Here is an 18354-nt window from a genome sequence, read left to right as displayed (position 1 = left end):
TACTGCCACTTTTAGTGAGTTTGGTACACATCCGGTGGATAGAGAGCCGTTTATTATGTTCAACATAGGAGGGCCAAGCACAGGTAGCAGCTCTTTCAGTAGTTTAGTTGGAATAGGGTCCAGTATGCAGCTTGAAGGTTTAGAGGCCATGATTATTTTCATAATTGTGTCAAGAGATATAGTACTAAAACACTTGAGCGTCTCTCTTGATCGTAGGTCCTGGCAGAGTTGTGCAGACTCAGGACAACCGAGCTTTGAAGGAATACGCAGATTTAAAAAGGAGTCCGTAATTTGCTTTCTAATAATCATAATCATAATCATAACAAGAAGATCCACAAATGATTGAATATACCACTGAGCACTGTCAGGGCAATTATTTAAAAAAATCCAAAGATATGGAACAGTTGAAACCCTCACAAGTAGAGGACGCAAATGCATTTTGTCCCCCGGGATAGGGAGGACGATTGTGAGAGAAGCAACAAAACCCCCAAGAATCACTGTAAAAGAATTGCAGGCCGTGGTGGTATCTTGGGGTCACCAGGTTTCAAAAAGCACCCTCAGACACCACATCCACAACCAAAGGCTCTTTGGAAGGGTTGCCAGAAGAAACCCTTTCTGACCCCAAGAAATAGATGCAAGTGCTTGGAGTTTGCAAAACGTAATTTAAATTATGACTGGAAGAAGGTGCTCTGGTCAGATGAGACCAAAATTGAAACATTGGCATGATTGGCATCGAAACAGAGATGCATACAAGGAGAGGCACCTCATGCCCATGGTGAAATAATGGTAGTGGGTCAGTAATGTTTTGGGGCTGTTTTAATTCCAGAGGTCCAGGGGCACTGGTTAAGATTGATGGCATAATGAATTCCACCAAGTATCAGGCAATTTTGTCTGACAATCCACTGCCAGAAGGCTGGGACTTGGCCGTATATGAACTTTCCAACAAGATAATGACCCAAAACATACCTCAAGATCCACACAGAAATGGATCTGCGACAAACAAAATCAATGTTCTGCCATGGCCATCTCAGTTGCAGGACCTCAATCCAATAGAAAACCTGAGAGCTGAGTTAAAGAGAGCAGTTGATAAGCGCAAACCCAAGAATGTGAAGGATCTTGAAAGGATCTGCATAGAGGAATGGTCCAAAATTCCTCCAGATGTGTTCCTTAATCTTGTCAAACAATGCAGGAAAAGACTCCATGCTGTTATCCTTGCCAGAGGTGGTTGCACTATGTACTAAATGGGGCGGCAAGTAGCCTAGTGGTTAGAGCGTTGGACTAGTAACCGAAAGGTTGCAAGATCAAATGCCCGAGCTGACAAGGTAAAAATCTGTAATTCTGCCACTGAACAAGGCAGTTAACCCACTGTTCCTAGGCCATCAGGCCATCGTTTGTTCTTAATTGACTTGCCTAGTTAATATATTAAAGTAAAATATAACTAAATGGTGAGTGACAATAATTATGAAACCTTGATTTTGGTGAAATGTGTTTTGTATTAATTTGTTGTATGATTTTGGTGGATTCCATTGGTCATTAATAAAGTACAGTATTTCTCACATGTTGGTACAGTGCCTTGCGAAAGTATTCGGCCCCCTTGAACTTTGCGACCTTTTGCCACATTTCAGGCTTCAAACATAAAGATATAAAACTGTATTTTTTTGTGAAGAATCAACAACAAGTGGGACACAATCATGAAGTGGAACGACATTTATTGGATATTTCAAACTTTTTTAACAAATCAAAAACTGAAAAATTAGGCGTGCAAAATTATTCAGCCCCCTTAAGTTAATACTTTGTAGCGCCACCTTTTGCTGCGATTACAGCTGTAAGTCACTTGGGGTATGTCTCTAACAGTTTTGCACATCGAGAGACTGAAATTTTTTCCCATTCCTCCTTGCAAAACAGCTCGAGCTCAGTGAGGTTGGATGGAGAGCATTTGTGAACAGCAGTTTTCAGTTCTTTCCACAGATTCTCGATTGGATTCAGGTCTGGACTTGGCCATTCTAACACCTGGATGTTTATTTTTGAACCATTCCATTGTAGATTTTGCTTAATGTTTTGGATCATTGTCTTGTTGGAAGACAAATCTCCGTCCCAGTCTCAGGTATTTTGCAGACTCCATCAGGTTTCTTCCAGAATGGTCCTGTATTTGGCTCCATCCATCTTCCCATCAATTTTAACCATCTTCCCTGTCCCTGCTGAAGAAAAGCAGGCCCAAACCATGATGCTGCCACAACCATGTTTGACAGTGGGGATGGTGTGTTCAGCTGTGTTGCTTTTACGCCAAACATAACATTTTGCATTGTTGCCAAAAAGTTCAATTTTGGTTTCATCTGACCAGAGCACCTTCTTCCACATGTTTGGTGTGTCTCCCAGGTGGCTTGTGGCAAACTTTAAACGACACTTTTTATGGATATCTTTAAGAAATGGCTTTCTTCTTGCCACTCTTCCATAAAGGCCAGGTTTGTGCAATATACTGACTGATTGTTGTCCTATGGACAGAGTCTCCCACCTCAGCTGTAGATCTCTGCAGTTCATCCAGAGTGATCATGGGCCTCTTGGCTGCATTTCTGATCAGTCTTCTCCTTGTATGAGCTGAAAGTTTAGAGGGACGGCCAGGTCTTGGTAGATTTGCAGTGGTCTGATACTCCTTTCATTTCAATATTATCGCTTGCACAGTGCTCCTTGGGATGTTTAAAGCTAGGGAAATCTTTTTGTATCCAAATCCGGCTTTAAACTTCTTCACAACAGTATCTCGGACCTGCCTGGTGTGTTCCTTGTTCTTCATGATGCTCTCTGCGCTTTTAAAGGACCTCTGAGACTATCACAGTGCAGGTGCATTTACACGGAGACTTGATTACACACAGGTGGATTGTATTTATCATCATTAGTCATTTAGGTCAACATTGGATCATTCAGAGATCCTCACTGAACTTCTGGAGAGAGTTTGCTGCACTGAAAGTAAAAGGGGCTGAATAATTTTGCACGCCCAATTTTTCAGTTTTTGATTTGTTAAAAAAGTTTGAAATATCCAATAAATGTCGTTCCACTTCATGATTGTGTCCCACTTGTTGTTGATTCTTCACAAAAAAATACAGTTTTATATCTTTATGTTTGAAGCCTGAAATGTGGCAAAAGGTCGCAAAGTTCAAGGGGGCCGGATACTTTCGCAAGGCACTGTATTTTGAGTTTATCTCTGTAATTATATTGGTTATATTTTTTTAAATATTGTTTGTGCATTATGGCAAAGTGCTACATTATGCTGGAAAAGGCATTGTTTGTCACCAAACTGTTCCTGGATGGTTGGGAGAAGTTGCTCTCGGAGGATGTGTTGGTACCATTCTTTTTTCATGGCTGTGTTCTTAGACAAAATTGTAAGTGAGCCCACTCCCTTGGCTGAGAAGCAACCCCACACATGAATGGTTCCAGGATGCTTTACTGTTGGCATGACACTTGAATGATGGTAGCGCTCACCTTGTCTTCTCCGGACAAGCTTTTTTCCGGATGTCCCAAAAAATGATTTTACCCCAGTCCTCAGCAGTCCAATCCCTGTACCTTTTGCAGAATATCAGTCCGTCCCTGATGCTCTTCCTGGAGAGAAGTGGCTTCTTTGCTGCTCTTCTTGACACCAGGCCATCCTTCAAAAGTCTTCGCCTCACTGTGCGTGCAGATGTACTCACACCTGCATGCTGGCATTCCTAAGCAAGGTCTGTACTGTTGGTGCCCCGATCCCGCAGCTGAATCAACTTTAAGAGATGGTACTGGCACTTGCTGGACTTTCTTGGGTGCCTTGAAGCCTTCTTCACAACAATTGAACTGCTCTCCTTGAAGTTCTTGATGAGCTGATAAATGGTTGATTTAGGTGCAATCTTACTGGCAGCAATATCCTTGCCTGAAGCCCTTTTTGTGCAAAGCAATGATGACTCCACATGTTTCCTTGCAGGTAACCATGGTTGACAGAGGAAGAACAATGATTCCAAGCACCACCCTCCCTTTGAAGATTCCAGTGTGTTATTCAAACTCAATCAGCATGACAGAGAGATCTCCAGCCTTGTCCTCATCAACACTCACATCTGTGTTAATGAGAGAATCATTGACATGATGTCAGCTGATCCTTTTGTGGCAGGGCTGAAATGCAGTGGAAATGTTTTTTGGGAATTCAGTTCATTTGCATGGCAAAGAGGGACTTTGCATTTCATTGCAATTCATCTGATCACTCTTCATAGCATTCTGGAGAATATGCAAATTGCCATCATACAAACTGAGGCAGCAGACATTGTGAAAATTAATATTTGTGTCATTCTCAAACCTTTGGCCACGACTGTATATATACACTACTGTTCAAAAGTTTGGGGTCACTTAGAAATGTCCTTGTTTTTGAAAGTAAAGCACATTTTTAGTCCATTAAAATAACATCAAATTGATCAGAAATACAGTGTAGACATTGTTAAGGTTGTTAATGACCATTGTTGCTGGAAATGGCTGATTTGTTATGGAATATCTATATAGGCCCATTTTCAGCAACCCTCACTCCTGTGTTCCAATGGCACATTGTGTTAGCTAATCCAGATTTATCATTTTAAAAGGCTAACTGATCATTAGAAAACCCTTTTGCAATTTTGTTAGCACAGCTAAAAACTGTTGTGCTGATAAAGAAGCAATACAACTGTCCTTCTTTAGACTAGTTGAGTATCTGGAGCATCAGCATTTGTGGGTTCAGTTACAGGTTATTATATATGCATATATATATAAATGGTCAATGCTATGATTGATCTATTTGGCAGACAATTTTGGCTTTGTTGAAACATGTAAGACCCACTTTCCAGATGCAGATGAAGCCTAGTCCTGGACAAATAATCTTAATACAAAATACTTTTCAGTCCAGGACTTTATGTGTCTGGTAAACCAGCCTGGCCTATCTCTAATTGGCCAGGCTGGGAAAAGAAAACAAGTTGAGAATGCTGCCTGAGCCATCACGTTGCTTTGTACGTTTACCTTTCTGGCACAGACAGTAAACAGGGATTACCCCGCAGGCAGTGGTTTGACAAAAGGGACGTGGTTTCCCAAAATGGCTTATTACTGGGGTTTCCTATAAACACAAGACAGACTATAAAACAGAAGTGGATCTCAAGGTAGGAATCAGACATGAAGATGAAGGTTTTGGTGAGATCTCTCCTCTTGCTCAATGTGGCCTGCTTGCTGGTCAGAGGTCAGACCCAGACTGAGACTAGGTATGAAGACGTCATCACAGCTGCTTCAAATCAGCTGCTTCCTGTGGAAGAGCAGGCTTTCGGTCGTTTCTGAACCAGCTGGAAGTCGAGACTGAGTATTCTGACAGTATGAAAGTTTCCCTCCTTATTTACACAGTGCTGATGGGCACAACAACGTTTACGTGTCATGGTTTGTTAAATAGTTTTCTTTCATTCAAGTCAAGCAATAATTGTCTGTTTAATATGTAACAACATGTACACATTTTCATGAAAATGATCCCAGTTGAATACAGAGGATGTGGACCAGTCTGAGGTGTCTGTAAGGTTGAGCTTCCCCCTGCAGGAGACGCTCTGCAGTAAGGCACAGGGGCAGCAAGGCCAACCATGCCCTCTGAAGAAAAACTACAGTCACAAAAGTTGCACAAGTCATATTTAGAATTCAGTTAAACTCTCTTTCACTACCCCCTCTCCCCTCTCTCTTCCCTCTCTATTTCTCCCCTCTCTTTCTCCTCCTTGCCCCCTCTCTCTCTCTCTTCCCTCTCTCTCCATTTCACCAGCTGTTCCTCACTTCACTTCACACTCGGTAGGCCAGTGGGCTCTCCTAGCTCTGGTTGATTGGTGCTGTCCATCGTCCTGTGCCTGTTGGTGGGCATGGTGAGGATGGTGTTCTGGACGCTGAAGACCGGCAAGGCGCTGTAGCTCTTCGGCCTGATCATCTTTGATGCCAGTGCTGGTTCAGGCCCTGCTTGGGCTTGCCGGCCCCAGGTCATTGAAAACGCTTGTAAGAAAGAGGTTTCTCAATTATTATCATATTAGGTGTTTTTGTCTGTTACATGTAATATCATCTGACATCTGTGAAACATGGGGTATACAGAGAGATAAAAAGAAAGAGTTTGTTAGCAGTTTCAGATGTAGATATACAGTATATTCTCTCTCGCAAGGCTATGGCAGTATTTGCATTAATTCATATCCTGCCTATATTTTTACTAAATGGTTCACAGGCTACAGGTTCACCTTCTTGAAACACTAAATCTGGTGTGCCTGGCACCTACTACCATAACCTGCTCAAAGGCACTTAAATCTTTTGCCTTGCCCATTCACCTTCTGAATGGCAGACATACAGTGCCTTCGGAAAGTATTCAGACCCCATGACTTTTCCACATTTTGTTACATTACAGCCCTTTTCTACACACAATACCCCATAATGACAAATGTAAAAAAAAATGAAATGTTAGCAAATTTATAAAAAATAAAAAAACAGCAATGCCTTATTTACATAAGTTTTCAGACCCTTTGCTATGAAACTCGTGGTGCATCCTATTTCCATTGATCATTCTTGAGATGTTTCTACAACTTGATTGGAGTCCACCTGCGGTAAATTCAATTGATTGGACATCATTTGGAAAGGTCCCACAGTTGACAGTGCATGTCAGAGCAAAATCCAAGCCATGAGGTCGAAGGAATTGTCCGTAGACAGGATTGTTTTGAGCCAGAGATCTTGGGAAGAGTACCAAAACATTTCTGCAGCATTGAAGGTCCCCAAGAACACAGTGGCCTCTATCATTCATAAATGGAAGAAGTTTGGAACCACCAAGACTCTTCCTAGAGCTGTCCCCCCCACCAAACTGAGCAATCGCAGAGAAGGGCCTTGTCAGGGAGGTGACGAAGTACCCGATGGTCACTCTGACAGAGCTCTAGATTTCCTCTGTGGAGATGTTAGAACATTCCAGAAGGACAACCATTTCTGCAGCACTCCACCAATCAGGTGTTTATCGTAGAGTGGCCAGACGGAAGCCACTCCTCACAAAAAGGCACATGACAGCCCACTTGGGAGTTTGCTAAAAGGCACCTAAAGCACTCTCAGACAATGAGAAACAAGATTCTCTGGTCTGATGAAACCAAGATTGAACTCTTTGGCTTGAATGTCACGTCAGGAGGAAACCTGGCACCATCCCTACGGTGAAGCATGTTGGTGGCAGAATCATGCAGCGGGGATGTTTTTCAGCAGCAGGGACTGGGAGACTAGTCAGGATCAAGGCAAAGATGAATGAGAAAAGTGAAAAGTGCATAGAGATCCTTAAGCACACAGCCAAGACAACGCAGGAGTGGCTTCAGGACAAGTCTCTGAATGTCCTTGAGTTTCCCAGCCAGAGCCCGGACTTGAACCCAATCGAACATCTCTGGAGAGACCTGAAAATAGCTGCGCAGAAACGCTCCTCATCCAACCTGAGACAGAGCTTGAGAGGAGCTACAGAGAAGAATGGGAGAATATCCCCAAATACAGGTGCTCCAAGTGTAGCTTAAAATACTGTACTGTAAAATACTCAGAAATCCTGAAAGATAACCCTTTTGGTTAGACTGCCACTTGCGGTCTAACCAAAAGGGTTATCTTTGATTTCAGAGTATAAAAAATAAAAAATCATAATAGATGTTATACGTTTGAATATTTATTTCCCTGAACTGTATCTGACGACACCCAAACAAAACAAATCACACAACCTGTCTAAAGTGTCTAGGTAGGATATCATGCTATGCAGGTGGCCCATTGGGCACAGACATAAATTCAATATCTATTCCACGTTGGTTCAACATAATTTAATTGAAATGACATGGAAACAACTAGTTGGGATGCTACTGAGCACTGGAAGTTTATAAGACACAACGATGAAGTGAGTGACAGAAGAGTTGCTCTTCTATCAAAAAATGCATATGTTAATTATTTGTTTGAAGTTCATGTTTCTTGATGAAGTGAACATGCACTTCTTGTAATTATCTAATTATATTTTATACACATTTTAATCATATTTTTCATGATTGCAACAGCAGATTCAGATAAGAAGCAGTAATTGAGGGTTAAAGGTGGGCAGCAAAGGTTCCAGGGGGGGCAGCAGAGTTCTTCTCCCTAGAAGTGTCTCCATCGCACCGCCATGACTCGTCCGATCTGTTAAAGAACTTCAAGTTATGGTGGTTGAACAACTTTTATTTAGCTCTTTTTCTAAAATGCTGCCAATAGCTTTGTTTTCTTACCTTCTGAATTGTTTGCAATTCGTTTTAATAAAAAATTGTTGATACACATATTTTTATATGCCAATTGTTGAATGTTAATTATTACTAGTTACGTCCAGTTTGTTTATCACACTAATAAACTGAAAAATACATTTTTTAAAAGAGAATGGCTGGGCAATGCATTATTTATTAAATGTTTCATGGCAGTTCAGGAATACTACAGTATTTGAAAAGTTTGTTCCAATGCAAACATTGCCAAGGAAACTCAAGAAATGCATAGAACAGAATGTATATTACATGTTTTATTTCAAATCAAGTACATTAGAATTTGGGACACACTTTAATGATTAAATACACACAATAAGAATGACTTTGCCTATTCAGTTACAGAAAACAAATAAAATGTGTATGATAAAGCTTTGCTGAAAACAAGTTATTTTGGCATTGTTCATTCTCAGCTAGTGTTTCTTAAATTAAACAAAACAAACAAAAAGAACAAACCTAAGCAACAAAGAATAGATGGCTCAAAATCTATTCAACACTAAGAATATGAAAACGTAGCACCTTGTACCAGTCAACATGTTTTTTTGGGGGGAGACTGGTTTGTAGTGGATAAGAAGCAATGATATTGAATGGGGAGCCTCAAGGATGGAATTAAATAATAATTAAACATAAATGAAAAGGGTATAGAACATTTCCCCTCCCCAACTGATTATTTTGGACTGGGGAGGCAGACAGTACAGAACGAAACACTTTGATCAGATTAATTCTGTCATCAGGTGAAAGTGATTTGACTACTTTTATGTCAAATATCAGTCTGTTGTAGTTCATGTTACTCAGGACTCATCAACAATATTAGAATACAAGTCCCACTGTATACTTGGTGCCAAAACATGACAATCCTGCCAAAAGAAATACTGTACATTATGTGCTGCTAAAATACAAAGTAAAATGAGCTCTGACGGTTTCAATGGTTTCTAATATGAACTAAAGCTAACCCTAAGGCACTGCTCAAAATAAAGCAAAATAATCAAATAAAAAAAGATAGGGAGAGGCAGTGCAATCTAGGCTATGGAAACTGACAAGACTCATGAACTACCACATCTCCCCTAAAACTTATTACATCAGTAAAACAAATGGAACACCAACAGCAATACCATATGTGGCATTGACTAGGCCTATAATGTTACTTAAAACATTGACAGACATTCCCCACTAATTGGTGAACTTTTGCTGACCAGAGGTAACAACAACCAGGTCTGTGATAGGCCCACGGTATGGATGATAACAATCCTACATATGGTTATTATATATAGTGAGAGGCCATTCAGGAAGGGAGTTCCACTCACTGTTCCTTTGAGACCTCGGCTGGATCGAAAATATAGTTTGATGCAGGTCTCTAGCAATATAATTTTTATTTTCAATCAGTGCAAAACTTTTGAGTCAACGTTAGCTTAGCATAGTTAGGTTGATGTCTACATCCACACCACTTCAAAACACAAATGAAAAAAACTAAATGAAGGGAAAAAGTCGTCAAACACATATACTCTCTAGTCTTACAATAGTGGTCCTGTTTGGCTGAGTTGGTAGAGCATGGTGCTTGCAATGCCAGGGTTGTGGGTTTGATTCCCACCGGGGGACCAAAACAAAAATGTATACACTCACTACTGTAAGTCGCTCTAGATAAGAGCAGCTGCTAAATGACTAAAATGTTGTAGAGGATACAGAGATATACGTATAGGTGTGGACTAGGTTATTGTATCAGTGGGACATGGATACAGTAGCAGTAATGGAGCTTTAGTATAATGTTTCAATAAACTGTTCTGGCTACAGTACCAATGATACATCATGCCACGTATTTCATGGGATGATGGCTGGGTTACATTCAGCATTTACATGCAGACAAGTGTGCCCTCCTTTGAGTTGTACTGTACTGATGACACCAGCAACATGAAGGATTGTTTCATTTCAAAGTTGCATATGGATAGTTACTTTATGTTTTGTCAAAGGCAATTCAACAAAAATATATTTTTTTTAAAATCAGTTTTGTTCAATGTTGTATGAGACATACATTAAGGAAAACAAGTTAGATTTACATGGGTGCCTTCAAGATTTCTGTTAAGACGTTCAGTTATTAACATTAGATCCCAATCATATTTGGTATGAATGTATTTACTATAAAGATGATTTTTCAACAATAAATACTAAATGAAATATATTAAAGTAACTATCCAGTTACCAGATTTCTATGAAATATGACATATAATGAATACCAATATGAGTGAAATAGTTGTTTTCCTTCCACAGTTTTTGAATGAAGAATGTACAATTATTTTTATAAAAAGAATGCTATTCTGTGTTGGAATGGTGTGGGCATACCCAATACAACAGAATGGTGTGGGCATACCCCAACAACAGAATGGTGTGGGCATACCCCAAAAACAGAATGGTGTATACCGGTCATTAAAAATATTAATGTGAGTAGACCGCTGATTGGCCAGCTCACATCATCCTCTATAACCCTCAATCTCAACTCTGGATTTCGAAGTTAGTTCCACTGCATTTTTTCATTGTACCCTCTAATCAGGGACTAATTTAGACCGTGGACACCAAGTGAGTGCAATTAACTATCAGGTAGAACAGAAAACCAACCGGTTTAAGCCTCAACATCTGATTGCTGTAATTGCAAAATAATAATAAAGTTCACTTGTGTGTACATAGGGGAAAGTGTTTTGTAAACAAAATGTTGAGCAGTACATGCAAAATCAATGTATTCAACAACACTTCTTAATTTACTGTACATAATATGCAACCCTCCATAGCTTATTCTCATACCTACCCACAACAATGTAGTTACTGCCTCTGCAAATATGTAATCTTGATGTATGTACCTTTGTCAAGTATAACACCCCTGTTGCCAGTGGAGACTGTACATGGAAGATACTTTGATACAAAATAATCAAGTTATTATATGTTGAATCCTGTCTTAGAGTCACCCAGGATTTTAAAGAAAGAGAATAATATTAGGCCCATTTAAATCAGACAGCAGCTTTTAATGAGATTTTATCCTGTTTACAATTGTGGTTAATTAATCTAGCGCATCTGTAGGCTTTTGTCATATTTTCTAGTGGGGTCCTATCTGTAGTAGCAGTAGTATAGTTGCAGCCTGCTTCATGTCACTGTTTTCAGTACTTTTCCATCTTCCCCAATGATTAAAACTGCCCCAAGGACTAAAAACAACAAATCTTAAATATTCATATAGATGTAAGACGCTAAAGTGTATTTACAAATGTCAAGCAATAAGTAAGGGCCAAATATGCCAATGTAGAATTTTGCACTTAACTTTCATCATATAGTGAAAATGGTCAGGCAGCTAGTATGATACACCTTCACTCCAGTCTCTTCAGCACCAGGAAAGACACCATTTCCACCATGAGAAAGTGAACCCAGACCCATATTGTAAACCTCCCAAATGCACAAATCAAACTTATATTATATTAAAAAAAACATGAATATGCAACAAAAGTGTGACAGGTTTTGCTGCGTACCATGCTCAAGCCTGCCTTGCAAGTGTCCTAGCTGTGCATGCCACTCTTTCCCAGAGTCCCAAAGCGTGCGCGCACACACACACACACACACACACACACACACACACACACACACACACACACACACACCTCTATGAGCGATGTAAATACATTCTATAACAAAACAATGACATGGAGAGGGACGGAAGACATACAGTTGGTTTCCCTGACGACAAAACCTCCTGATGTGATAGGAGGAGAGGCATGGAGACAGTGGTTATCCAATGAGTTCCCCAGCTGCCTGTGCTGTGTGACGTCATAAAGGTCCTATCTATCCTATACTCCAAAAAGATCATCTAAGGCCACAATGTTCATCCAGAAAGGAAAGTGTAAACACTGCAAAAGAAGAGAAAAGACAGTCAGCCACACATCCCTTGTGGGATATATTTTTTTTTAAGTTCCATAATGGAATTGTGTATGACCCGACTGTTTTCAGACAGACATTTTAGTCATTGAAAGCAAGTCTGATAAGCAGTAGATCCATTATATGTGCAATATTTCTGTTTCCCCTCCACAAGTTTAATTTTTGCTTCTTTTACTTTCGGTTTTGTACATCAGCTTCAAACAGCTGAAAAATATTTTTGGTTATAAAGCCATTTCATATTTTTGGCTATAAAGATATTTAATATTTTTGGCTTTAAAGATATTTCACAGTGGTTTAGATGGTACAACAATTCTCTACATTTGCTTGATGTCACAAACTGAAATCTGGAAAACATTTTAGAATTTTAGAAAACAGGAAAAGGCAGGGCTATTTCTACATATTGCACATTTAAGAAAAGCAAAAAGAGTAGTACTAGATAAAATATCATTTTCTGTCAATATTAGCCTATAGATTATGGAGGAGTGTCCGTGTGTAGGAAATAGAGATGTGATGGAACAAACCCATTTATTTAAGGCACTTCAATAGCTACTCCTAGAGTCCTGTTTAGGAGTCGACCCACTGTTGAGGATTTCCTCTTCCTCTGCATCCCCCTCCTCTTCCTCCGTCCAGCCTCCCAGACGCAGCGGGGTGGGCATATTAGACAGGCTGACTGCTGTGTGGACGCTGTGCGTCTGAGAACCTGATTGCGTAGATAGAGGGTCAGAGCATAGACAGTTGGACAACTGGATGTCATAAGCTAAAAACTATCAACTACCAAACACGCTCCATCTGACGTTAGCCAAGATCTTATGTAAGTAAAAACAGATGAATGACTGTTTCGTACCAGCGTTGCTGCTTAGCTCTCTCATTGGCACTGGGTTCTGCCACTGGCCGAATGTCCTCTGGTGGGGGAGCGAGTTCTGTTGGTGGACCTGGGGACAGAGTGGAACACACGTCACACACTCGGTGTGTGTGTGTGTGCGTGCGTGTAGAAAGGTAAATGAAAAGAAGGACCCTGAGGCCACCTCTTCGAGGTAACCTACCTCATGCATGTAAATAGCATGGAGACTCATCTCAGCCGAGGCAAACTCTGATAGCAATGTAGTGCTCTTCATTCGAGAATCACTGGCTGACATGCTGAGGAAATAAAAACAAGCCATTATCAGCAAGTCTAAAAAAAACATCTAAGTACATTGCTATTAATCACTTAATTCACAGACTATGAACTAACCTCATATTCAATCAATAATGCACCTTCGACAAGCAGGTACTGTATCAAATCAATCAACACTTTTGCATTATGGATGAACCTAGACAACAGTGTTGTGTTTGCAGTGTGTGTTTGCAGAGCATGGTGTCGGTCTACCTACCTGTCGATGATGGTGCGGTCACTGCAGTACATGGTGCTGTCGGGGTGGGTGGAAGGCAGATGGACATGCGAGCGGGAGCGGCTGGCGTGGGGGAGCTGAGAGTGGGAGTTGGATAGCGAGGCCAGGACGCTGGCGGCTGCAGAGGCAGCCGTGCTGGGAGGAACAAAGCGGCGGTCTCGGCCTGGTAGGCCTGACGCGGTCAGCACAGGGTGGGCCAGGACACTTGCCAATAGGTTGTCAGGCTGGACAGGAAAACATAACCCAGAGGGCAGTATACAAGCAAATTGTCAAGATATAACTCAACATACTGTAATCCAATAACAAACCTTAGACAAATTGCAATACATTGACATCATTGTTGGATGAAACAGTTGAATGACTAGCAGAGTCTGGTTGCCGTTATAGTGTTGAGGCAAAAATCTACCTGTGTCCTAACTGTGACTGACAATGAATTAGCTGGATGGGGATGTGGGTGTAGTGGGGAGTTACTGTAGTTACTAACTTCATTGCCGGACCCGTTGGAGAGCAGTGAGGAGCAGAGCGGGGCCTCAGAGAGCAGCAGCTGGGTGGGGGGTCCTCCCTGGGCATCCTGGTGCACCTTCTCCTTCAGATGGCTGATGAACACGGAGCTCTCCTGGGGGGGCTGCCAACGGGGGTTCTTGATGGTGAAGTGCATCAGAGACAGCTCAGTCTTGCCGTTCTCAGCCTGCTGGTACACAGACGCCTCCGTCTGGCCCTCAGACATCCACTGAAACAGACAACGTGTGACAATTACTCACTGGAACAATGCAATATTGAAAAAAATTAACTATGCGGCCTCCCACGTGGTGCAGCGGCCTAAGCCTTTGCATCGCAGTGTTGTGGCATCACTATAGCCTGGGGTTCCATTCCAGGTTGTGTCACAACCGGCCGTGATCGGGAGTCCCATAGGACGGCGCACAACTGGCCCAGCGTCGTCCGGGTTAGGGGAGGGTTTGGTCGTTGGGCTTTACTTGGCTCATTGCGCTCGAGTGACTCCTTGTGCGTGCCTGGCACCTGCAGTTTTACTTCAGTCGTCAGTTGAAAGGTGTTTTCTCTGACACATTGGTGTAGCTGGCTTCTGGGTTAAGCGAGCGGGTGTTAAGAAGTGCAGCTTGGCGGCTCATGTTTTGAAGGAAGCATAACTCGACCTTCGCCTCTCTTATGCCCGTTGGGGAGTTGCAGTGATGAGACAAGATAGTAATTGGATGGCAATTGGATATCACAGAATTATGGAGAAAAAGAGGGTAAATAACAAAAAATATATTTAAAAAAATAACTATGCATAAGTGACTAATATCAGGAGAGGACGCATTCACATTCATTTCTGATGCAATAATGATGACCTGGTGATCACTGACCTAAAAACAGCAGTGAGAATCTTCATTTCAACAAAGTAATGACAATACTTTCCATATCAAAGTCCCTTTCCCATACCCTAAATTACAGGCACTAACCAGAGGGTTTCCATGACGACGGATGTCCATCTGTGCGAAGGAGCAGATGTCTCCGACCCCAACTACCTCCACAGTGAAGTTCCTGAAGAAGTCGATGATGTCCAGGGACTTGTTCCTCAGGAGGAAGATGAGAATGAAGGGCGTGACGATGGGGCTCAGCAGCTCCTCCAGGATAAACAGCTAAACAGACAGACAGACACACACAGACACAAAGACAGACAATACTGGATGAGGATTTGGCGCTATTCAGACTTGAGATCTGCACCCTTAACTTGAACTTTTTACATAGCCTATGTCATTCACTGATTGTTAATGAGAGAGTTGCGAGTAAAGTTAAGTACTTTGATCAAGTCTGAATACTTTCCATTGTGTCCCCCAAACGAATGATTAAAGTGGCATAAGATGAATTACTACCTGTGTGGAAAGTGACATACAATATTATGGTGAGGTCATATGAATTGGAGTGTACAAGAATAACTTAATACAATTAAAGCACTTGTTTAGGCATTGATCAAATCTTGAGCAAATCCTTACATGTGTGTTACAAGTAGGGCTGTGGCGGTCACGAAATTTCGTCAGCCGGTGATTGTCAAGCAAATAACTGTTGGTCTCACGGTAATTGACCATAAATTAACATATTTAGCATTTCCTGGCTTCCACACACCATTAAAAAAAGTATAATAAATCCATGTAATACAGTCTACACCTTCACAATAAATATATTATTTATTTTAGACAGGTCTAAAGAAAACATGATATTTCAAAAATAAAGTATATTTCAGAAGAAAAGCAGAGCATACTCTGAGTTGTCCTTATGTTTTGCAGCAAATCCAAGATGGCAGCATGTCAAGTCGTTTGTCTGTGACTAGTACATTTTAACCTACTAATAACCTATTTATTTATGGTTGAGTAACTTCCTTGTTGTGTAGTGCAAACTTTTTTGTTTTTGCTGGTGTAAAGATTACGGGTCTCCCTCAACTCGGCACTTCATTACTTGAAGTTGACCAAAGTAACCCTGTCTCTGGCTGGCCTGAGTTCCTCCTTCATCCGCGGAGTGTCTCGTCCAAGCTGCTCCTTTTTTGCTCTTCGCCTGGATGTCAGTAGCAGCTCAACAATCCCCAACCCGTTCTCTCAATCGACCTCAACACCCAATCTACTCACATTCAGACTCATACATACACGCTGTCCCTCTCTCCCCTTACCTTTGTTGGCCTCTATTTTTTACATTTGTCAGAGAAAATGACAATTTTCGTGGTATTGCTTTGTGCACTGACTTTACTGAACTCTGGAGAAAACGAACATTGTCGCTGGGTGAGTACATCTGACAATGTGCTCTCCTGTCCATTAGACATTTTGTCTGCAGGAACTCGCTCTTTTTCACTCAGTCCACTCGTCCAAGTGCCTATGTATTTGTGGCATGATGTGAACAGTACGAATGTGTGTCACTACCAAAGTCTAATGGTTTTAAATGACTGTTTTGTATTGTCTGGAAACTCACTTGTAGAATTCGCTTGGATTAGGTCTCTTAAAAAAGAGAAGCCGTGCAAGGTTATTAAACAGAGGTGCCTAGTTATTCTTCTTTTGTTGATATAGGGTAACGTGCAACCTAACCCTGGCCCTGATATGCAATGTCTCCAAACCCCCTCGGATTTTAAATCAAGATCGGGTTTTGGTATTTTTCATTTAAATGTACGCAGCCTGTTGTCAAAAATTGATGGGGTTAGGATTTGGGCTAAATCAACTGATGCTGATGTAATTGTGTTTTCTGAAACCTGGCTCAGCAAGTCTGTTTTTGATAAGGATATTTGTACAAGTGGTTACAATGTTTATCGCACTGATCAAGTTAAGAAAGGTGGGGGTGTGGCTATATATGTAAAATCTAAATTCCCTGTAAGTGTGGCAAAGTCTGAAACTATTTGTAAACAGTTGGAATTTCTTGCTTTGAATCTTGAGGTTTCAAAGGGTCTCTCTATAACTGTGATTGGCTGTTATAGACCCCCCTCTGCTCTCGGTGATGAATTTTCTTCTTTGACGCACCTTATGTCTAAACTTCTTTGCAGTGAAATTATCTTGATTGGTGATCTCAACTGGTGTTGATTAAAGCCGGTGTCTGATGATTTAAAAATGTTTTGTAATTCTATGAATCTTACCCAGTTGATTAACTCAACCACTCGCCCAAATCTTAAATGCCCAGATAAATCTACCCTGATTGACTTGATATTGACAAATGTTCCACATAAATATTCTGCGGTTGGTGTTTTTTGTAATGGTTTAAGTGACCATTGTGCATTTGTTGCTGTTAGAAATACTAAGGTTCCTAAGACAAACCCACATTTTATTCATAAGAGAAATCTGGCAGCTGATTTCATAGCTGAACCACTTACATAACTGTTCAATCTAACCCTGGAATGTAATGAACTTCCGAAAATCTGGAAATCAGCATTTGTCCTACCACTTTTAAAAGGGGGAGATCCAACTCTTTTAAATAATTATTGGCCAATCTCAAAGCTGTCACCCCTGGTGAAAATACTTGTGAGTGTGAGTCCCTTGTGAGTGAACAGCTAAAAGAGTTTTCATTTACTAACTCTATTTTATCAATGTACCAATCGGGCTTCAGGAAGAAGCATAGCACAATTACATCAGCCATGAAGGATTTAAATGATATCACTGAAGCCATTGACAAAAAGCAGCACTGTGTCTCACTTTTTATTGATCCCTCTAAGGCTTTTGATACAGTTGATCATGCTATACTAAGGCAGAGATTGTCGAGTATAGGTCTTTCAGAGCATGCAGTTGCATGGTTTGCTAACTATCTGTCTGATAAAACTCAGTGCACTCAATTTGATGGGCTTATGTCTGTTAAATTGTCTGTCTTTAATGGTGTGCCCCAAGGCTCTGTACTTGGTCCTCTCTTATTCACTATTTATATAAATGATTTAGACAAAAATGTACAAAATGCGCAACTTCATTTTTATGCTGATGATACTGTTATTTCCTGTTGTGCCTCGTCTCTTACAAAAGCTTTCCAGAACTTGCAAATTGCTTTTTATACTGTTCAACATACATTGCGTCAATTGAAACTTATCCTCAATAATGCTGTTTTTGATTTTGATATACTCTTGTGAATTCTATGGTTTTTACTAGATTACTTGTAGTTTTTCATGTTGTTTGTCTGTAATTTTTGTAATGACTTGGTGCTGCCTATCTTGACCAGGACGCTCTTGAAAAAGAGATTTTAAATCTCAATGAGCCCTTCCTGGTTAAATAAAGTTTAAATAAAAATAAAAAGTTAGGTCCTGATGTGGCTATGCCAAATGGCTATGGGCTACACTAGTTCATTTA

The 18354-nt window shown here is 40.8% G+C and overlaps 1 protein-coding gene across 1 annotated transcript in view; it reads right to left on the bottom strand.

Moving 5' to 3' along the window:
• Positions 1-8503: 8503 nt before the first annotated feature.
• The window catches only part of LOC110530479 (autophagy-related protein 9A), a 23596-nt gene continuing 13745 nt past the window's right edge, over positions 8504-18354 (bottom strand). Inside the window, exons 9-15 of the mRNA XM_021613582.3 lie at positions 15013-15192; positions 14040-14285; positions 13538-13779; positions 13211-13304; positions 13012-13099; positions 12689-12867; positions 8504-12139 (exon numbers count right to left, since the gene is read on the bottom strand). Coding sequence (XP_021469257.2) covers positions 12707-12867; positions 13012-13099; positions 13211-13304; positions 13538-13779; positions 14040-14285; positions 15013-15192 — 1011 coding nt within the window. The 3' untranslated portion in view covers positions 8504-12139; positions 12689-12706. The remainder of the gene's footprint in view (positions 12140-12688; positions 12868-13011; positions 13100-13210; positions 13305-13537; positions 13780-14039; positions 14286-15012; positions 15193-18354) is intronic.

Source organism: Oncorhynchus mykiss, chromosome 8, assembly GCF_057628025.1.
Source record: "Oncorhynchus mykiss isolate SJ-2025 chromosome 8, ASM5762802v1, whole genome shotgun sequence".
NCBI classification, from domain to species: Eukaryota; Metazoa; Chordata; class Actinopteri; order Salmoniformes; family Salmonidae; genus Oncorhynchus; species Oncorhynchus mykiss.
The sequence above is the reverse complement of the archived record's forward strand: the minus strand, read 5'-3'. Positions and strand labels throughout refer to the sequence as shown.